This window comes from Gallus gallus, unplaced genomic scaffold (assembly GCF_016699485.2).
Source record: "Gallus gallus isolate bGalGal1 unplaced genomic scaffold, bGalGal1.mat.broiler.GRCg7b scaffold_48, whole genome shotgun sequence".
NCBI classification, from domain to species: Eukaryota; Metazoa; Chordata; class Aves; order Galliformes; family Phasianidae; genus Gallus; species Gallus gallus.
Window position 1 is genome coordinate 14,498 of NW_024096000.1, and position 22,892 is coordinate 37,389.

Genomic DNA, 22,892 nt, shown 5'->3' on the forward strand with positions numbered 1-22,892 from the left:
CACCCCCCCATTATTACCCCCCCATTTACACCCCCCCATTATTACCCCCTCCATTTTGCCCCCCCATTTTTACCCCCCCAATATTACCCCCCCATTATTAACCCCCCATTGTTCCCCTCCGTTATTCCCCCCCCAATTTGCCCCCCCATTTTTACCCCCCATTTCCAACCCCCATTATTACCCCCTCCATTTTGCCCCCCCATTGTTACCCCCCCCATTTTTACCCCCCCACTTCGCCCCCCCCCCCCCCCATTTTTGGCCCCCCCACCCATTTGGATGACCCCCCCATTTTGCCCCCCCCATTTTCACCCCCCCATTATTACCCCTCCATTTTGCCCCCCCATTTTCACCCCCCCATTGTTCCCCCCCATTGCTCCCCCCCCATTTTGCCCCCCATTATTACCCCCCCATTTCCACCCCCCCATTATTACCCCCTCCATTTTGCCCCCCCATTGTTACCCCCCCCATTTTTACCCCCCCCAATTCGGCCCCCCCCCCCCATTTTTGGCCCCCCCACCCTTTTGGGTGACCCCCCCCATTTTTGCCCCCCCCATTATTACCCCCCCATTATTACCCCCCATTGTTACCCCCCCACTGTTCCCCCCCATTCCCCCCCCATTTTCACCCCCCATTGTTACCCCCCCATTATTACCCCCCCATTATTACCCCCCCATTGTTCCCCCCCATTCCCCCCCCATTGTTCCCCCCCCATTATTACCCCCCCATTTACACCCCCCCATTATTACCCCCACCATTTTGACCCCCCATTGTTACCCCCCCATTGTTACCCCCCCATTATTACCCCCCCATTTTTACCCCCCCATTATTACCCCCCCATTATTACCCCCCCATTGTTCCCCCCCATTTCCCCCCCATTGTTCCCCCCGCCATTATTACCCCCTCCATTTTGCCCCCCCATTTTCACCCCCCATTATTACGCCCCCATTTTTACCCCCCCCATTTTCACCCCCCCATTATTATCCCCTCCATTTTGCCCCCCCATTGTTACCCCCCCATTATTACCCCCCATTGTTACCCCCCCATTGTTACCCCCCCATTCCCCCCCCCATTTCCCCCCCCATTTTTACCCCCCCATTATTACTCCCCATTGTTCCCCCCCATTTCCCCCCCATTGTTCCCCCCCCATTATTACCCCCCATTTTTACCCCCCCATTATTACCCCCTCCATTTTGCCCCCCCATTTTCACCCCCCATTTTTACCCCCCCCATTTTTACCCCCCCATTATTATCCCCTCCATTTTGCCCCCCCATTGTTACCCCCCCATTGTTACCCCCCCATTTTTACCCCCCACTTTTCCCCCTCCCATTTTTGCCCCCCCACCCATTTGGGGGACCCCCCCCATTTTTGCCCCCCCCCCCAATTTGGGGACCCCCCCCCCCCCCCCACCTGACAATGAAGCTCTGCTGCAGCCCCCCCCCAAATCCGGCCGTCCATCCGAGGCTCAGCGCTGTGGGGCCGCTCTGCAACACGCGCACATCGCGGGGGGGGTCCGGCCGGTCTGACGTACCAGTAGGGACCAGTAAGGACCAGTATGGACCAGTACGGACCAGTATAGAACAGTAGGGACCAGTATAGACCAGTAAGAACCAGCAGGGACCAGTAAAAACCAGTATGGACCAGTATGGACCAGTATAGAACAGTAGGGACCAGTACGGACCAGTACGGACCAGTAAGGACCAGTACGGACCAGTAAGGACCAGTATGGACCACTAGGGACCAGTAGGGACCAGTATAGAATAGTATAGACCAGTACAGACCAGTAAGAACCAGTACGGACCAGTAAGGACCAGTATGGACCAGTACAGACCAGTATAGAACAGTATGGACCAGTAAGGACCAGTAGGGACCAGTAGGGACGAGTAGGGACCAGTAAGAACCAGTATGGACCAGTATGGACCAGTAGGGACCAGTATAGAACAGTAGGGACCAGTATGGACCAGTATAGAACAGTAGGGACCAGTAAGAACCAGTATGGACCAGTATGGACCAGTAAGAACCAGTAGGGACCAGTATAGAACAGTAGGGACCAGTACGGACCAGTAAGGACCACTAGGGACCAGTACGGACCAGTATAGACCAGTAGGGACCAGTAAGAACCAGTATGGACCAGTAAGGACCAGTATGGACCAGTAGGGACCAGTATAGAACAGTAGGGACCAGTAGGGACCAGTAAGAACCAGTAAGGACCAGTAAGGACCAGTATGGACCACTAGGGACCAGTATAGAACAGTATGGACCAGTAGGGACCAGTAGGGACCAGTAGGGACCAGTAAGAACCAGTATGGACCAGTATGGACCAGTATAGAACAGTATGGACCAGTAAGAACCAGTAAGAACCAGTAGGGACCAGTATAGAACAGTAGGGACCAGTACGGACCAGTAAGGACCAGTATGGACCACTAGGGACCAGTACGGACCAGTATAGAACAGTATAGACCAGTAGGGACCAGTAAGAACCAGTACGGACCAGAAAGGACCAGTATGGACCACTAGGGACCAGTAGGGACCAGTATAGAACAGTATAGACCAGTACAGACCAGTAAGAACCAGTACGGACCAGTAAGGACCAGTATGGACCACTAGAGACCAGTATAGAACAGTAGGGACCAGTAAGAACCAGTAGGGACCAGTAGGGACGAGTAGGGACCAGTAAGAACCAGTATGGACCAGTATGGACCAGTAGGGATTAGTATAGAACAGTAGGGACCAGTATGGACCAGTATAGAACAGTAGGGACCAGTAAGAACCAGTATGGACCAGTATGGACCAGTAAGAACCAGTAGGGACCAGTATAGAACAGTAGGGACCAGTACGGACCAGTAAGGACCACTAGGGACCAGTACGGACCAGTATAGAACAGTATAGACCAGTAGGGACCAGTAAGAACCAGTATGGACCAGTAAGGACCAGTATGGACCAGTAGGGACCAGTATAGAACAGTAGGGACCAGTAGGGACCAGTAAGAACCAGTAAGGACCAGTAAGGACCAGTATGGACCACTAGGGACCAGTATAGAACAGTATGGACCAGTAGGGACCAGTAGGGACCAGTAGGGACCAGTAAGAACCAGTAAGGACCAGTATGGACCAGTAGGGACGAGTAGGGACCAGTAAGAACCAGTATGGACCAGTATGGACCAGTATAGAACAGTATGGACCAGTAAGAACCAGTAAGAACCAGTAGGGACCAGTATAGAACAGTAGGGACCAGTACGGACCAGTAAGGACCAGTATGGACCACTAGGGAACAGTACGGACCAGTATAGAACAGTATAGACCAGTAGGGACCAGTAAGAACCAGTACGGACCAGAAAGGACCAGTATGGACCACTAGGGACCAGTAGGGACCAGTATAGAACAGTAGGGACCAGTAGGGACCAGTAAGAACCAGTACGGACCAGTAAGGACCAGTATGGACCACTAGAGACCAGTATAGAACAGTAGGGACCAGTAAGAACCAGTATAGAACAGTATAGACCAGTAGGGACGAGTAAGAACCAGTACGGACCAGTATGGACCAGCATAGAACAGTAGGGACCAGTAAGAACCAGTAGGGACCAGTAAGAACCAGTATGGACCAGTAAGAACCAGTAGGGACCAGTAAAAACCAGTAGGGACCACTAGGGACCAGTATAGAACAGTAGGGACCAGTAAGAACCAGTATGGACCAGTATGGACCAGTATAGAACAGTATGGACCAGTAAGAACCAGTAAGAACCAGTAGGGACCAGTATAGAACAGTAGGGACCAGTACGGACCAGTAAGGACCAGTATGGACCACTAGGGACCAGTACAGAACAGTAGGGACCAGTAAGAACCAGTATGGACCAGTATGGACCAGTATAGAACAGTATGGACCAGTAAGAACCAGTAAGAACCAGTAGGGACCAGTATAGAACAGTAGGGACCAGTACGGACCAGTAAGGACCAGTATGGACCACTCGGGACCAGTAAGGACCAGTATAGAACAGTATAGACCAGTAGGGACCAGTACGAACCAATACGGACCAGAAAAGACCAGTATGGACCACTAGGGACCAGTATAGAACAGTAGGGACCAGTAGGGACTAGTAAGAACCAGTACGGACCAGTAAGGACCAGTATGGACCACTAGAGACCAGTATAGAACAGTAGGGACCAGTAAGAACCAGTATAGAACAGTATAGACCAGTAGGGACGAGTAAGAACCAGTACGGACCAGTATGGACCAGCATAGAACAGTAGGGACCAGTAAGAACCAGTAGGGACCAGTAAGAACCAGTATGGACCAGTAAGAACCAGTAGGGACCAGTAAGAACCAGTAGGGACCACTAGGGACCAGTATAGAACAGTAGGGACCAGTAAGAACCAGTATGGACCAGTATGGACCAGTATAGAACAGTATGGACCAGTAAGAACCAGTAAGAACCAGTAGGGACCAGTATAGAACAGTAGGGACCAGTACGGACCAGTAAGGACCAGTATGGACCACTAGGGACCAGTAAGGACCAGTATAGAACAGTATAGACCAGTAGGGACCAGTAAGAACCAATACGGACCAGTAAGGACCAGTATGGACCACTAGGGACCAGTATAGAACAGTAGGGACCAGTAGGGACCAGTAAGAACCAGTACGGACCAGTAAGGACCAGTATGGACCACTAGGGACCAGTATAGAACAGTAGGGACCAGTAAGAACCAGTATAGAATAGTATAGACCAGTAGGGACCAGTAAGAACCAGTACGGACCAGTATGGACCAGCATAGAACAGTAGGGACCAGTAAGAACCAGTAGGGACCAGTAAGAACCAGTATGGACCAGTAAGAACCAGTAGGGACCAGTAAAAACCAGTAGGGACCACTAGGGACCAGTATAGAACAGTAGGGACCAGTAAGAACCAGTATGGACCAGTATGGACCAGTATAGAACAGTATGGACCAGTAAGAACCAGTAAGAACCAGTAGGGACTAGTATAGAACAGTAGGGACCAGTACGGACCAGTAAGAACCAGTATGGACCAGTAAGGACCAGTAAGGACCAGTATAGAACAGTATAGACCAGTAGGGACCAGTAAGAACCAATACGGACCAGTAAGGACCAGTATAGAACAGTAGGGACCAGTATGGACCAGTAAGAACCAGTAGGGACCAGTAAAAACCAGTAGGGACCAGTATAGAACAGTAGGGACCAGTATGGACCAGTATAGAACAGTAGGGACCAGTAAGAACCAGTATGGACCAGTATGGACCACTAGAGACCAGTATAGAACAGTATGGACCAGTAAGAACCAGGAGGGACCAGGAGGGACCAGTATAGAACAGTAGGGACCAGTAAGGACCAGTATGGACCAGTACGGACCAGTAAGGACCAGTATAGAACAGTATAGACCAGTAGGGACCAGTAAGAACCAGTACGGACCAGTACAGACCAGTAGGGACCAGTAAGAACCAGTAGGGACCAGTATAGAACAGTATAGACCAGTAGGGACCAGTAAGAACCAGTACGGACCAGTAAGGACCAGTATGGACCACTAGGGACCAGTATAGAACAGTATGGACCAGTAAGAACCAGTAGGGAGCAGTATGGACCAGTATAGAACAGTAGGGACCAGTAAGAACCAGTAAGAAACAGTAGGGACCAGTATAGAACAGTAGGGACCAGTAGGGACCAGTAAGGACCAGTATGGACCAGTAGGGACGAATAGGGACCAGTAAGAACCAGTATGGACCAGTATGGACCAGTAGGGACAAGTAAGAACCAGTAGGGACCAGTACAGACCAGTACGGAGTATAGTATGGACAAGTACAGACCAGTATAAACCCGTATGGACCAGTAAGAACCAGTATGGACCAGTACGGACCAGTATAGAACAGTAGGGACCAGTAAAAACCGGTATGGACCGGTATGGAACAGTATGAACCAGTATGGACCAGTAAGAACCAGTAGGGACCTCCTCAGTCCCATTCCCAATCCCTCCCAGTGCCCCCATATCCCCTCCCAGTCCTCCCAGTCCCTCCCAGTCCCTCCCAGTAACCCCCTCTGTCCCTCCCAGTCCGTCCCATCCCCTCCCAGTCCCTCCCAGTACCCCCATATCCCCTCTCATCCCCTCCCATCCCCTCCCAGTCCCTCCCAGTGCCTCCCAGTCCCTCCCAGTACCCCTCCCAGTCCCTCCCAGTACCCCCATATCCCCTCCCAGTCCCTCCCAGTCCCTCCCAGTGCCTCCCAGTCCCTCCCAGTACCCCCATTTCCCCTCCCATCCCCTCCCAGTCCCTCCCAGTACCCCTCCCATCCCCTCCCAGTCCATCCCAGTCCCTCCCAGTACCCCTTCCATCCCCTCCCATCCCCTCCCAGTACCCCCATATCCCCTCCCAGTCCCTCCCACTCCCCCTTCCATCCCCTCCCAGTCCATCCCAGTCCCTCCCAGTCCCTCCCAGTACCACCATATCCCCTCCCAGTCCCTCCCAGTACCCCCATATCCCCTCCCATCCCCTCCCAGTCCCTCCCAGTCCCCCCTCCCATCCCTTCCCAGTCCCTCCCAGTACCCCTCCCATCCCTCCCATCCCCTCCCAGTCCCTCCCAGTACCCCCATATCCCCTCCCAGTCTCTCCCAGTGATGTCTCCCATCCCCTCTCATCCCCTCCCAGTCCCTCCCAGTGCCCCCCAGTCCCCCCCAGTACCCCCATATCCCCTCCCAGTGCCCCCCAGTCCCTCCCAGTCCCTCCCAGTGCCCCCCAGTCCCTCCCAGTGCCTCCCAGTCCCTCCCAGTACCCCCATATCCCCTCCCAGTCCCTACCATCCCCTCCCAGGCCCTCCCAGTGCCTCCCAGTCCCTCCCAGTGCCCCCCAGTCCCCCCCATATCCCCTCTCATCCCCTCCCAGTCCCTCCCAGTGCCCCCCAGTCCCCCCCATATCCCCTCTCATCCCCTCCCAGTCCCTCCCAGTCCCCCCTCCCAGTCCCTCCCAGTCCCTCCCCTTCCCCTCCCAGTCCCTCCCAGTACCCCCATATCCCCTCCCAGTCCCCCCCAGTACCCCCATATCCCCCCCCCCAGCACCCCCATATCCCCTCCCATCCCCTCCCAGTACCCCCATATCCCCTCCCAGTGCCCCCCAGTCCCTCCCAGTACCCCCCAGTCCCCCCCAGTACCCCCATATCCCCTCTCATCCCCTCCCAGTGCCTCCCAGTCCCTCCCAGTACCCCCCAGTCCCCCCCCATCCCCTCCCAGTCCCTCCCAGTCCCCCCCTCTGTCCCTCCCAGTCCCTCCCAGTCCGTCCCATTCCTTCCCAGTACCCCCATATCCCCTCCCAGTCCCTCCCAGTCCCTCCCAGTACCCCCATATCCCCTCTCATCCCCTCCCAGTCCCTCCCAGTGCCCCCCAGTCCCCCCCAGTACCCCCATATCCCCTCCCAGTGCCCCCCAGTCTCTCCCAGTCCCTCCCAGTGCCCCCCAGTCCCCCCCAGTACCCCCATATCCCCTCCCAGTGCCCCCCAGTCCCTCCCAGTCCCCCCCCAGTACCCCCATATCCCCTCCCAGTGCCCCCCAGTCCCTCCCAGTCCCCCCCAGTACCCCCATATCCCCTCCCAGTGCCCCCCAGTCCCTCCCAGTCCCTCCCAGTGCCCCCCAGTCCCTCCCAGTGCCTCCCAGTCCCTCCCAGTACCCCCATATCCCCTCCCATCCCTACCATCCCCTCCCAGGCCCTCCCAGTCCCTCCCAGTGCCCCCCAGTCCCCCCCATATCCCCTCTCATCCCCTCCCAGTCCCTCCCAGTCCATCCCAGTCCCTCTCAGTACCCCTCCCATCCCCTCCCAGTCCCTCCCAGTACCCCCATATCCCCTCCCATCCCCTCCCAGTCCCTCCCAGTACCCCCATATCCCCTCCCAGTCCCTACCATCCCCTCCCAGGCCCTCCCAGTGCCTCCCAGTCCCTCCCAGTGCCCCCCAGCACCCCCATATCCCCTCCCATCCCCTCCCAGTACCCCCATATCCCCTCCCAGTGCCCCCCAGTCCCCCCCAGCACCCCCATATCCCCTCCCATCCCCTCCCAGTACCCCCATATCCCCTCCCAGTGCCCCCCAGTCCCCCCCAGCACCCCCATATCCCCTCCCATCCCCTCCCAGTACCCCCATATCCCCTCCCAGTGCCCCCCAGTCCCCCCCAGCACCCCCATATCCCCTCCCATCCCCTCCCAGTACCCCCATATCCCCTCCCAGTGCCCCCCAGTCCCCCCCAGCACCCCCATATCCCCTCCCAGTCCCCCCCAGCACCCCCATATCCCTTCCCATCCCCTCCCAGTACCCCCATATCCCCTCCCAGTGCCCCCCAGTCCCCCCAGTACCGGCCAGCTGCAGCCTCATCTCCCTCCTGGCGGTGCCGCGGGCGCTGCGCGCCACGCACACGAAGCTGCCCAGGGTGCGGTTGCGGGGCTCCCAGTTGCGGTACTGGTCCCAGTTTGGGGAGGGGGCGGCGCGGCGCTGGGAGCGCTCCAGGCTGACGTTGGTCACCGTCAGAACGCTGCCGCTCCACGGAGCCTCCCGCCACTGCCGCCAGTGGTACCTGGGGGGGGGAACTGGGAGTACTGGGAGGGACTGGGAGGGGATATGGGGATACTGGGAGGGACTGGGAGGGGATGGGAGGGGATGGGGGGGGACTGGGAGGGGATGGGGGGGGACTGGGAGTACTGGGAGGGACTGGGAGGGGATATAGGGATACTGGGAGGGACTGGGAGGGGATGGGAGGGGATGTGAGGGGACTGGGAGGGACTGGGAGGGGATATAGGGATACTGGGAGGGACTGGGAGGGGATGGGAGGGGATGTGAAGGGACTGGGAGGGACTGGGAGGGGATGGGAGGGACTGGGAGTACTGGGAGGGACTGGGAGGGGATGGGAGAACTGGGAGGGGGGAACTGGGAGGACTGGGAGGGACTGGAAGGGGATATGGGGATACTGGGAGGGACTGGGAGGGGATGGGGGGGGCTGGGATGGACTGGGAGGGGATATGGGGAGACTGGGAGGGACTGGGAGGGGGTAGGGGGGAACTGGGAGGACTGGGAGGGACTGGGAGGGGATGGGGGGCGACTGGGAGCAGTGGGAGGGACTGGGAGGGGATGGGGGGGGACTGGGAGGGACTGGGAGGGGATATAGGGATACTGGGAGGGACTGGGAGGGGATGGGGGGGAACTGGGAGGACTGGGAGGGGATGGGAGGACTGGGAGAGGGGGAACTGGGAGGAGTGGGAGGGACTGGGAGGGGATGGGGGGGACTGGGATGGACTGGGAGGGGATATGGGGATACTGGGAGGGACTGGGAGGGGATGGGGGGGAAATTGGGAGGACTGGGAGGGACTGGGAGGGGATGAGGGGGGGATATGGGGATACTGGGAGGGAGTGGGAGGGGATGGGGGGGAACTGGAAGGACTGGGAGGGACTGGGAGGGGATGTGGGGGGAACTGGGAGGACTGGGAGGGACTGGGAGGGGATGGGAGGGGATATGGGGATACTGGGAGGGACTGGGAGGGGATGGGGGGCGACTGGGAGGAGTGGGAGGGACTGGGAGGGGATGGGGGGGGACTGGGATGGACTGGGAGGGGATATGGGGATACTGGGAGGGGATGTGGGGGGAACTGGGAGCACTGGGAGGGACTGGGAGTGGATGGGGGGGGATATGGGGATACTGGGAGGGACTGGGAGGGGCTAGGGGGGAACTGGGAGGACTGGGAGGGACTGAGAGGGGATGAGGGGAGGATATGGGGATACTGGGAGGGACTGGGAGGGGATGGGGGGCGACTGGGAGGACTGGGAGGGACTGGGAGGGGATGGGGGGGATATGGGGATACTGGGAGGGACTGGGAGGGGATGGGGGGCGACTGGGAGGACTGGGGGGGGAACTGGGCAGACTGGGAGGGACTGGGAGGACTGGGGGGGGAACTGGGAGGACTGGGAGGGGTTGGGGGGGGACTGGGAGGACTGGGTGGGAGATGGGGGGGAACTGGGAGTACTGGGACAGACTGGGAGGGACTGGTAGAGGCTGGGAGGACTGGGGGGAGTGAACTGGGAGGACTGGGAGGACGGATGGGGGGGAACTGGGAGGGACTGGGAGGGACCGGGGGGTTTGGGTGGGGATTCTGATTGGTCCCCGTTGACCCCAACTCAATCCGATTGGCTCCCGCTGAGCCTGTCAGGCTCTGATTGGCTTCCATTGACGCCAGCTAAATCTGATTGGCCCCTGTTCACCCCAGCTGGCTGTGATTGGTTTCCATTGACCCCAACTCAATCTGATTGGCCCCTGTTCCCCCCAGCTGGCTCTGATTGGCCCCCATTGACCCCATCTCAATTCAATTGGCTCCCGCTGACCCCATTAGACTCTGATTGGCCTTCGTTGACCCCAACTCAATTCGATTGGCTCCCGCTGAGCCTGTCAGGCTTTGATTGGCCCCCGTTGACCCCAGCTAAATCTGATTGGCCCCTGTTCACCCCAGCTGGCTGTGATTGGCTTCCATTGACCCCAACTCAATCTGATTGGCTCCTGCTGACCCCATCAGGCTCTGATTGGCTCCCATTCACCCCAACTCAGTCTGATCAGCCCCCGTTGACCCCAGCTGGCTCTGATTGGCCTTCGTTGACCCCAACTCAATTCGATTGGCTCCCGCTGAGCCCGTCAGGCTCTGATTGGCTTCCATTGACCCCAACTCAATCTGATTGGCCCCTGTTCCCCCCAGCTGGCTCTGATTGGCCCCCATTGACCCCATCTCAATCCGATTGGCTCCCGCTGACCCCATTAGACTCTGATTGGCTCCCGTTCACCCCAACTCAGTCTGATCAGCCCCCATTGACCCCAGCTGGCTCTGATTGGCCTTCGTTGACCCCAACTCAATTCGATTGGCTCCCACTGACCCCGTCCGGCTCTGATTGGTTACCAGTCTCCGTCGGGCGGCAGTGATTGGCCGTAGCGCTCCCAGCTGAGCTCCACAGCCGGAACCCCCCGAGCCCGGCAGCGCAGCTCCGCCACTTCGGCGCCGTCCCCAACCGGAACCACCGGAGGGTCCTCCTCCAATTCCGGGCCGTCTGGGGCAGGGGGCAAAGGTCAGAGGGCTAAGGTCTGGGGTCAGGGGGTCCAAGGTTGGGGGTCAAAGGTCAGAGGGCTAAGGTTGGGGGTCATGGGTCAAAGGTTGTGGGTCAAAGGCTGGGGGTCAAAGGTCAGAGGGCTAGGTCGGGGGTTGGGGGCAAAGGTCAGGCGTCAAAGGTCAGAGGGCTAAGGTCTGGGGTCAGGGGGTCGAAGGTTGGGGGTCAATGGTCAGAGGGCTAAGGTTGGGGGTCATGGGTCGAAGGTTGGGGGGTCAAAGGTTGGGGGTCAAAGGTCAGAGGGCTACGGTCAGGGGTCACGGGGTCAAAGATTGGGGTCAAAGGTCAGAGGGCTATGGTTGGGGGTCAGGGGGTTAAATGTTGGGGGTCAAAGGTCAAGGGGCTAAGGTCGGGGGTCAGGGGTCAAAGGTTGGGGGTCAAAGGTCAGAGGGCTAGGTCGGGGGTCAGAGGGTCGAAGGTTGGGGGTCAAAGGTTAGGGGGATAAGGTTGGAGGTCAGGGGGTCGAAGGTTGGGGGTCAAAGGTCAGAGGGCTAAGGTCGGGGTCAGGGGGTCGAAGGTTGGGGGTCAAAGGTTGAAGGTCAGGGTGTCAAGGTCAGGGTTCATGGGGTCAAAGGCCAAAGGGTTGTTGGGTCAACGGTCAGGGGATCAAGGGTAGGGGGTTGAAGGTCAGGGGATCAAAGGTCACGGGGTCACTGGTAGGGGGTCGAAGGTCAGGGGCAAAGGTCAGGGGTCATGGGGTCAAAGGTCAGGGAGGCCGAAGGTCGGGGCCAGGGGAGAAAAGTCAGGGAGTCAAAGGTCGGGGTCAGGGGGTCAAATGTGAAGGGATCGGTGGGTCAAAGGTCGGGGTCAAGGGGTCAAAGGTCGGGGTCAGGGGACAGCCCCCAATGGAGCCCCCAATACCACCCCCAGTGGTGCTCCCAATGGCTGCTCCCAATGGTGCCCCCAATACCGCCCCCAATGGTGCCCCCAATACCGCCCCCAATACCTCCCCCAATATCACCCCCAATGGCCCCCACAGTACCACCCCAATGGCTGCCCCCAATACTGCCCCCAATACCACCCCAATACCACCCCAATACCGCCCCCAATACTGCCCCCAGTGGTGCCCCCAATACCACCCCAATACCAAAGGTGCCCCCATTACCACCCCAATAATACCCCAAAACCAAAGGTGCCCCCAATCCCACCCCAATACCACCCCAATCCCACCCCAGAGGTGCCCCCAATACCACCCCAATACCAGTGGTGCCCCCAATTCCACCCCAATCCCACCCCAATACCACCCCAATCCCACCCCAATACCGCCCCCAATGCCACCCCAATACCGCCCCAATACCAAAGGTGCCCCCAATTCCACCCCAATACCACCCCAATACCAAAGGTGCCCCCAATACCACCCCAATACCACCCCAAAGGTGCCCCCAATTCCACCCCAATACTGCCCCAATACCACCCCAATACCACCCCAATGGTGCCCCCAATACCACCCCAATACCACCCCCAATTCCACCCCAATACCAAAGGTGCCCCCAATGCCACCCCAAAGGTGCCCCCAATCCCACCCCAATCCCACCCCAAAGGTGCCCCCAATGCCACCCCAATACCACCCCAATAATACCCCAATACCAAAGGTGCCCCCAATCCCACCCCAATACCACCCCAATACCACCCCAAAACCAATGGTGCCCCCATTACCACCCCAAAGGTGCCCCCAATACCACCCCAATACCAATGGTGCCCCCATTACCACCCCAATAATACCCCAAAACCAAAGGTGCCCCCAATACCACCCCAATACCAATGGTGCCCCCAATTCCACCCCAATACCACCCCAATACCACCCCCAATTCCACCCCAATATCACCCCAATTAATACCACCGCAATTAATACCACCCCAATCCCACCCCAATACCAAAGGTGCCCCCAATCCCACCCCAATCCCACCCCAATGCCACCCCAATCCCACCCCAATCCCACTCCAATACCACCCCAATGCCACCCCAATACCAAAGGTGCCCCCAATCCCACCCCAATCCCACCCCAATCCCACCCCAAAGGTGCCCCCAACGCCACCCCAATCCCACCCCAATCCCACCCCAAAGGTGCCCCCAATGCCACCCCAATACCACCCCAATAATACCCCAATACCAAAGGTGCCCCCAATCCCACCCCAATCCCACCCCAATACCGCCCCCAATGCCACCCCAATGCCACCCCAATACCACCCCAAAGGTGCCCCCAATCCCACCCCAAAGGTGCCCCCAATACCACCCCAATCCCACCCCAGTACCACCCCAATACCAAAGGTGCCCCCAATCCCACCCCAATCCCACCCCAATCCCACCCCAAAGGTGCCCCCAACGCCACCCCAATACCACCCCAATACCACCCCAATCCCACCCCAATCCCACCCCAATCCCACCCCAAAGGTGCCCCCAATCCCACCCCAATACCACCCCAATACCAAAGGTGCCCCTAATTCCACCCCAATACCACCCCAATACCACCCCAATGCCACCCCAATCCCACCCCAAAGGTGCCCCCAACGCCACCCCAAAGGTGCCCCCAATACCACCCCAATACCACCCCAATTCCACCCCAATACCAAAGGTGCCCCCAATCCCACCCCAATCCCACCCCAATACCGCCCCCAATGCCACCCCAAAGCCACCCCAAAGCCACCCCAATACCACCCCAATACCACCCCAATACCGCCCCCAATGCCACCCCAATACCACCCCAATCCCACCCCAATACCGCCCCAAAGGTGCCCCCAATACCACCCCAATACCACCCCAATACCGCCCCCAATACCGCCCCCAATTCCACCCCAATACCACCCCAATGGTGCCCCCAATATCACCCCAATATTGCCCCAATACCACCCCACTGGTGCCCCCAATGCCACCCCAAAGGTGCCCCCAATACCACCCCAATACCGCCCCAATACCAGTGGTGCCCCCAATTCCACCCCAATCCCACCCCAATACCACCCCAATACTGCCCCCAATGCCACCCCAATGCCACCCCAATACCACCCCAATCCCAGCCCAATACCGCCCCCAATGCCACCCCAATGCCACCCCAATACCACCCCAAAGGTGCCCCCAATGCCACCCCAAAGATGCCCCCAATACCACCCCAATACCGCCCCCAATTCCACCCCAATACCACCCCAATACCAATGGTGCCCCCAGTACCACTCCGAAGGTCCCCCAATTCCACCCCAATCCCACCCCAAAGGTGCCCCCAATCCCACCCCAATGCCACCCCAATCCCACCCCAATGCCACCCCAAAGGTGCCCCCAACGCCACCCCAATGCCACCCCAATACCACCCCAATACCAAAGGTGCCCCCAATTCCACCCCAATACCACCCCAATACCACCCCAAAGGTGCCCCCAACGCCACCCCAATCCCACCCCAATCCCACCCCAATCCCACCCCAAAGGTGCCCCCAATGCCACCCCAATACCACCCCAATACCACCCCAATACCAAAGGTGCCCCCAATCCCACCCCAATGCCACCCCAATGCCACCCCAATCCCACCCCAATCCCACCCCAATCCCACCCCAAAGGTGCCCCCAATGCCACCCCAATCCCACCCCAATCCCACCCCAAAGGTGCCCCCATTACCACCCCAATACCACCCCAATCCCGCCCCAATACCATCCCAATCCCACCCCAAAGGTGCCCCCAATGCCACCCCAATCCCACCCCAATCCCACTCCAAAGGTGCCCCCAATCCCACCCCAATCCCACCCCAAAGGTGCCCCCAATCCCACCCCAAAGGTGCCCCCAATGCCACCCCAATCCCACCCCAATCCCACCCCAAAGGTGCCCCCAATGCCACCCCAATCCCACCCCAATCCCACCCCAATCCCACCCCAAAGGTGCCCCCAATGCCACTCCAAAGGTGCCCCCAATCCCACCCCAATGCCACCCCAATGCCACCCCAAAGGTGCCCCCAATGCCACCCCAATCCCACCCCAATGCCACCCCAAAGGTGCCCCCAATCCCACCCCAATCCCACCCCAACGCCACCCCAATGCCACCCCAATCCCACCCCAAAGGTGCCCCCAATGCCACCCCAATACCACCCCAATAATACCCCAATACCAAAGGTGCCCCCAATCCCACCCCAATCCCACCCCAATCCCACCCCAAAGGTGCCCCCAATGCCACCCCAATACCACCCCAATAATACCCCAATACCAAAGGTGCCCCCAATCCCACCCCAATGCCACCCCAATGCCACCCCAAAGGTGCCCCCAACGCCACCCCACGCCGCCCCCCCCCCCCCCCCACTCACAGGTGACGACGAGGCGGATGAGTGCGGTTGCGGGGGGTCCCACCCCGTTGTCCACGCGGCACTGATAGGCGCCCGCCAGCGCCCGCCCCGCCCCCACCACCCGCAGGCGGCCCCGGGGGGGGGAACCATAGGGCTGCAGCGCGGGGGGCAGCGCCGCCCCCTCCGCCCCATGGGACGCCTCCTGCTGGGGCCATACGGACACACTGGGACCCATAGGGACACATTGGGACCCATAGGGACATATAGGGACCCACTGAGACCCCATAGGGACACATTGGGACCATAGGGAACCATTGAGACCCATAGGGACACATTGGGACCCACAGCACCGCCCCCACCGCCCCATGGGACGCCTCCTGCTGGGACCATATGGACACACTGGGACCCACTGAGACCCCATAGGGACACATTGGGACCATAGGGACACACTGGGACCCATAGGGACACATAGGGACCATAGGGAACCATTGAGACCCATAGGGACACATTGGGACCATAGGGAACCACTGAGACCCATAGGGACACATTGGGACCATAGGGACACATTGAGAGCCATAGGGACACATTGGGACCATAGGGACACATTGGGACCCACTGAGACCCCATAGGGACACACTGGGACCATAGGGACACATTGGGACCATAGGGACACATTGGGACCCATTGAGACCCCATAGGGACACACTGGGACCATAGGGACACATTGGGACCATAGGGAACCATTGAGATCCCATAGGGACACATTGGGACCATAGGGAACCTTTGAGATCCCATAGGGACACATTGGGACCCATAGGGACACATTGAGACCATAGGGAACCATTGAGACCCATAGGGACACATTGGGACCCACTGAGATCCCATAGGGACACATTGGGACCATAGGGACACATTGGGACCCACAGCGCCGCCCCCTCCGCCCCATGGGACGCCTCCTGCTGGGGCCATACACACACACTGGGACCCATAGGGACATATAGGGACCCACTGAGACCCCATAGGGACACATTGGGACCCATAGGGACACATTGGGACCCACAGCGCCGCCCCCTCCGCCCCATGGGACGCCTCCTGCTGGGGCCATACACACACACTGGGACCCATAGGGACATATAGGGACCCACTGAGACCCCATAGGGACACATTGGGACCCATAGGGACACATTGGGACCCACAGCGCCGCCCCCTCCGCCCCATGGGACGCCTCCTGCTGGGACCATACAGACACACTGGGACCCACTGAGACCCCATAGGGACACATTGGGACCATAGGGACACATTGAGACCCATAGGGACACATTGGGACCATAGGGACACATTGGGACCCATAGGGACCCATAGGGACCCACAGCACCGCCCCATGGGACGCCTCCTGCTGGGACCATACACACACACTGGGACCCATAGGGACACATTGGGACACACTGAGACCCCATAGGGACACATTGGGACCATAGGGACACATAGGGACCCATAGGGACACACTGGGACCATAGGGAACCATTGAGATCCCATAGGGACACACTGGGACCCACAGCGCCCCCCACCGCCCCATGGGACGCCTCCTGCTGGGACCATACGCACACACTGGGACCCATAGGGACACATTGGGACCATAGGGACACATTGGGACCATAAGGACACATTGGGACCATAGGGAACCATTGAGATCCCATAGGGACCCATAGGGACACATTGGGACCCACAGTGCCGCCCCCACCGCCCCATGGGACGCCTCCTGCTGGGGCCATACACACACACTGGGACCCATAGGGACACATTGGGACCATAGGGATCCGTTGAGACCCATAGGGACACATTGGGACCATAGGGAACCATTGAGACCCATAGGGACACATTGGGACCCACAGCACCGCCCCCTCCGCCCCATGGGACGCCTCCTGCTGGGACCATACGGACACACTGGGACCCATAGGGACATATAGGGACCCATAGGGACACATTGGGACCATAGGGACACATTGGGACCATACGGACACACTGGGACCCACTGAGACCCCATAGGGACACATTGGGACCATAGGGAACCATTGGGACACATTGGGAACCATTGGGACCCATAGGGAACTACTGGGACCCCATAGAACCCCATAGCGCCCCCTATCTCCCCATAGTGCCCCATATCTCCCCATAGCACCCCATATCTCCCCATAGCGCCCCATATTGCCCCATAGCGCCCCATATCTTCCTATACAGCCCCATATCTCCCCATATAACCCCATACCTCCTCATATCACCCCAGATTGCCCCATAGCGCCCCATAGCACCCCATAGCACCCCGTATCTCCCCCTATCTCCCCATATCTCCCCATATCGCCCCCTATCTCCCGATAGCGCCCCATATCTCCCCATAGAGCCCCATATCGCCCCATACTGCCCAATAGTGCCCCCTATCTCCCCATATCTCCCCATATCACCCCCTATCTCCCCCTATCTCCCCCTATCGCCCCATACTGCCCAATAGTGCCCCCTATCTCCCCATAGCACCCCATATCTCCCCATAGCACCCCATATCTCCCCATAGCGCCCCATATCACCCCCTATCTCCCCACAGCGCCCCCTATCTATCTCTCCACAGCGCCCCCTATCTCCCTATATCTCCCCCTATCTCCCCCTATCTCCCCATATCACCCCCTATCTCCCCACAGCGCCCCCTATCTATCTCCCCACAGCGCCCCCTATCTCCCCATATCTCCCCCTATCTCCCCATATCACCCCATAGCGCCCCATAGCGCCCCACATTGCCCCACAGCGCCCCCTATCTCCCCATATCTCCCCCTATCTCCCCATATCACCCCATAGCGCCCCATAGCGCCCCACATTGCCCCACAGCGCCCCCTATCTCCCCATATCTCCCCCTATCACCCCATAGCGCCCCATAGCGCCCCATAGCGCCCCACATTGCCCCGCAGTGCCCCCTATCTCCCCATATCTTCCCCTATATCCCCATATCTCCCCATATCTCCCCATATCTCCCCCTATCTGCCCCTATCTCCCCATATCACCCCATAGCGCCCCATAGCGCCCCCTATCTATCTCCCCACAGCGCCCCATATCACCCCATACTGCCCAATAGCACCCCCTATCTCCCCACAGTGCCCCCTATCTCCCCATATCTCCCCCTATCTCCCCATATCTCCCCATATCTCCCCATAGAGCCCCATATCGCCCCATATCGCCCCATACTGCCCAATAGTGCCCCCTATCTCCCCATATCTCCCCATAGCACCCCCTATCTCCCCCTATCTCCCCCTATCTCCCCATATCTCCCCCTATCTCCCCACAGTGCCCCATATCACCCCATAGCGCCCCATAGCGCCCCATAGCGCCCCACATTGCCCCACAGCGCCCCCTATCTCCCCATATCTCCCCCTATCTCCCACATAGCGCCCCATATCACCCCATAGCGCCCCATAGCGCCCCCTATCTCCCCACAGCGCCCCATATCACCCCATAGCGCCCCACAGCGCCCCCCATCTCCCCACAGCGCCCCCTATCTCCCCAAATCTCCCCCTATCTCCCCATATCTCCCCATATCACCCCGTATCTCCCCATATCACCCCATAGCGCCCCATAGCGCCCCACATTGCCCCACAGCGCCCCATATCACCCCATAGCGCCCCACAGCGCCCCCTATCTCCCCACAGCGCCCCCTATCTCCCCATATCTCCCCATATCTCCCCATAGAGCCCCATATCGCCCCATATCGCCCCATACTGCCCAATAGTGCCCCCTATCTCCCCATATCTCCCCATATCACCCCCTATCTCCCCCTATCTCCCCCTATCTCCCCACAGCGCCCCCTATCTCCCCACAGTGCCCCATATCACCCCATAGCGCCCCACAGCGCCCCCTATCTCCCCATATCTCCCCCTATCTCCCCATAGCGCCCCATATCGCCCCCTATCTCCCCCTATCTCCCCCTATCTCCCCATATCTCCCCATAGAGCCCCATATCGCCCCATACTGCCCAATAGTGCCCCCTATCTCCCCATAGCATCCCATATCTCCCCATAGCACCCCATATCTCCCCATATCTCCCCATATCGCCCCCTATCTCCCCATAGCGCCCCATATCACCCCATAGCGCCCCACAGCGCCCCCTGTCTCCCCATATCTCCCCCTATCTCCCCATATCACCCCATAGCGCCCCATAGCGCCCCACATTGCCCCACAGCGCCCCCTATCTCCCCATATCTCCCCCTATCTCCCCCATAGCGCCCCATATCACCCCATAGCGCCCCATAGCGCCCCATAGCGCCCCACATTGCCCCGCAGTGCCCCCTATCTCCCCATATCTTCCCCTATCTCCCCATATCTCCCCATATCTCCCCATATCTCCCCCTATCTCCCCATATCTCCCCATATCTCCCCATAGAGCCCCATATCGCCCCATATCGCCCCATACTGCCCAATAGTGCCCCCTATCTGCCCATATCTCCCCATAGCACCCCCTATCTCCCCCTATCTCCCCCTATCTCCCCATAGCGCCCCATATCTCCCCCTATCTCCCCCTATCTCCCCATATCTCCCCATAGAGCCCCATATCGCCCCATACTGCCCAATAGTGCCCCCTATCTCCCCATAGCACCCCATATCTCCCCATATCTCCCCATATCGCCCCTTATCTCCCCATAACGCCCCATATCTTCCTATACAGCCCCATATCTCCCCATATAACCCCATACCTCCTCATATCACCCCAGATTGCCCCATAGCGCCCCATATCTCCCCATAGCACCCCTTATCACCCCATAGCACCCCATATCTCCCCATATCTCCCCCTATCTCCCCATAGCGCCCCATATCTCCCCATATCTCCCCATATCTCCTCATATCGCCCCCTATCTCCCCATATCTCCCCATAGAGCCCCATATCGCCCCATATCGCCCCATACTGCCCAATAGTGCCCCCTATCTCCCCATATCTCCCCATAGCACCCCCTATCTCCCCCTATCTCCCCCTATCTCCCCATATTTCCCCCTACCTCCCCCATAGCGCCCCATATCACCCCATAGCGCCCCACATTGCCCCACAGCGCCCCATATCACCCCATAGCGCCCCACAGCGCCCCCTATCTCCCCACAGCGCCCCCTATCTCCCCAAATCTCCCCCTATCTCCCCATATCTCCCCATATCACCCCATAGCGCCCCACAGCGCCCCACATTGCCCCACAGCGCCCCCTACCATCCTCCCCCAGCGCAGGCAGTCGTTGGGCAGAGGGTTCCCCTCCACGTCGCACTGCAGCTCCGCTGTGCCGCCCTCCGACACCACCACCGGGTCCGGAGCTGACACAATGCGGGGAGGGTCTGCGGGGCACAGCGCACGGGGGTCAGGGGTCAGAGGGCACGGGGGTCAGGGGTCACGGGGTCAGGGGTCATGGGGGTCTGCGGGGTCAGGGGTCACGGGGGTCAGGGGTCACGGGGGTCAGAGGTAATGGCAGGTCAGTGGTCATGGGGGGGTCTGAGGGTCAGAGGTCACGGGGGATCAGGGGTCACGGGGGTGTGAGGGGTCAGAGGTCACAGGGGTCAGGGGTCATGGGGGTCAGGGATCACGGGGGGTCTGAGGGGTCAGGGGTCACGGGGGGTCAGGGGTCACGGGGGGTCAGGGGTCACGGGGGGTCTGAGGGGTCACGGGGGGTCAGGGGTCACGGGGGGTCTGAGGGGTCAGAGGGCACGGGGGGTCTGAGGGGTCACGGGGGGTCAGGGGTCACGGGGGGTCCGAGGGGTCAATGGGCACGGGAGGGTCAGGGGTCACGGGGGGTCTGAGGGGTCACGGGGGGTCAGGGGTCATGGGGGGTCAGGGGTCAGAGGTCACGGGGGTCTGAGGGGTCACGGGGGGTCAGGGGTCACGGGGGGTCTGAGGGGTCAATGGGCACGGGAGGGTCAGGGGTCACGGGGGGTCAGGGGTCACGGGGGTGTGAGGGGTCAGAGGGCACGGGGGGTCTGAGGGGTCACGGGGGGTCAGGGGTCACGGGGGGGTCCGAGGGGTCAATGGGCACGGGAGGGTCAGGGGTCACGGGGGGTCAGGGGTCACGGGGGGTCAGGGGTCACGGGGGGTCTGAGGGGTCAGAGGTCACGGGGGTCAGGGGTCACGGGGGTCAGGGGTCACGGGGGGTCTGAGGGGTCACGGGGGGTCAGGGGTCACGGGGGGTCTGAGGGATCAGAGGGCACGGGGGGTCTGAGGGGTCACGGGGGGTCAGGGGTCACGGGGGGTCTGAGGGGTCAGAGGGCACGGGGGGTCTGAGGGGTCACGGGGGTCAGGGGTCACGGGGGTCAGAGGTAATGGCAGGTCAGTGGTCATGGGGGGGTCTGAGGGTCAGAGGTCACGGGGGATCAGGGGTCACGGGGGTGTGAGGGGTCAGAGGTCACAGGGGTCAGGGGTCATGGGGGTCAGGGATCACGGGGGGTCTGAGGGGTCAGAGGTCACAGGGGTCAGGGGTCACGGGGGGTCTGAGGGGTCAGAGGTCACGGGGGGTCTGAGGGGTCACGGGGGGTCAGGGGTCACGGGGGGTCAGAGGGCAGGAGGGTCAGAGGTCAGGAGGGTCAAGGGTCACGGGGGGTCAGAGGTCACGGGGGGGTTGAGGGATCAGAGGTCACGGGGTGTCAGAGGGGTCAGAGGGCACGGGGGGGTCAGGGGTCACGGGGGTCAGAGGGCACGGGGGGTCAGTGGTCATGGGGGGTCTGAGGGGTCAGGGGTCACGGGGGGTCAGGGGTCACGGGAGGTCAGAGGTCATGGGGGTCCGAAGTCATGGTGGGTCAGAGGTCACGGGGGGGCAGGAGTCATGGGGGGTCAGAGGTAAAGGGGGGTCACGAGGGGTCAGAGGTCATGGGGGTCAGAGGTCACGGGGGGTCTGAGGGGTCACGGGGGGTCAGGGGTCACGGGGGTTGAGGGTCACGAGGGGTCAGAGGTCAGCAGGGGTCAGAGGAGTCAGGGGTCAGAGGGGTCAGAGGTCACGGTGGTCAGGGGTCAGAGGTCACGTGGGGCTGAGGGGTCAGAGGTCACGGGAGTCAGGGGGTCACGAGGGGTCTGCAGAGTCAGAGGTCACGGAGGGTCAGAGGGGTCAGAGGTCACGGGGGGTCAGAGGTCATGGGGTCTCTCTATATCTCCCTGTGGGCTCTCTATGGGATCTCAATGTCTCTCTATGGGGCGCTCTCTCCGCTCCCCCCTCTCCCCTCTCTTCCCCCCCCCCCCCAATGATTCCCTATGGGGTCTCTATGGGGTCTCTCCATATCTCCCTATGGGGTCCCTATGGGGTCCCTATGGGGTCTCTATGGGGTCTCCCTATGGGATCCCTATAGGGTCTCTATGGGGTCTCTCCATATCTCCCTATGGGGTCCCTGTGGGGTCCCTATGGGGTCTCTATGGGGTCTCTATGGGGTCTCTATGGGGTCTCCCTATGGGGTCCCTATGGGGTCTCTATGGGGTCTCTCTATATCTCCCTGTGCGCTCTCTATGGGATCTCAATGTCTCTCTATGG

At 60.0% G+C, this 22,892-nt stretch overlaps 1 protein-coding gene across 1 annotated transcript in view; it reads right to left on the reverse strand.

The window, feature by feature from the left end:
* LOC112531323 (nephrin-like) overlaps nucleotides 1-22,892 on the reverse strand; it is a gene marked incomplete at its 5' end in the record, with an annotated part of 42,075 nt that overhangs the window by 8,650 nt on the left and 10,533 nt on the right. The window contains 5 exons of the mRNA XM_040657171.1: nucleotides 1,409-1,520; nucleotides 8,332-8,549; nucleotides 10,909-11,056; nucleotides 15,390-15,573; nucleotides 20,600-20,721. Coding sequence (XP_040513105.1) covers nucleotides 1,409-1,520; nucleotides 8,332-8,549; nucleotides 10,909-11,056; nucleotides 15,390-15,573; nucleotides 20,600-20,721 — 784 coding nt within the window. The remainder of the gene's footprint in view (nucleotides 1-1,408; nucleotides 1,521-8,331; nucleotides 8,550-10,908; nucleotides 11,057-15,389; nucleotides 15,574-20,599; nucleotides 20,722-22,892) is intronic.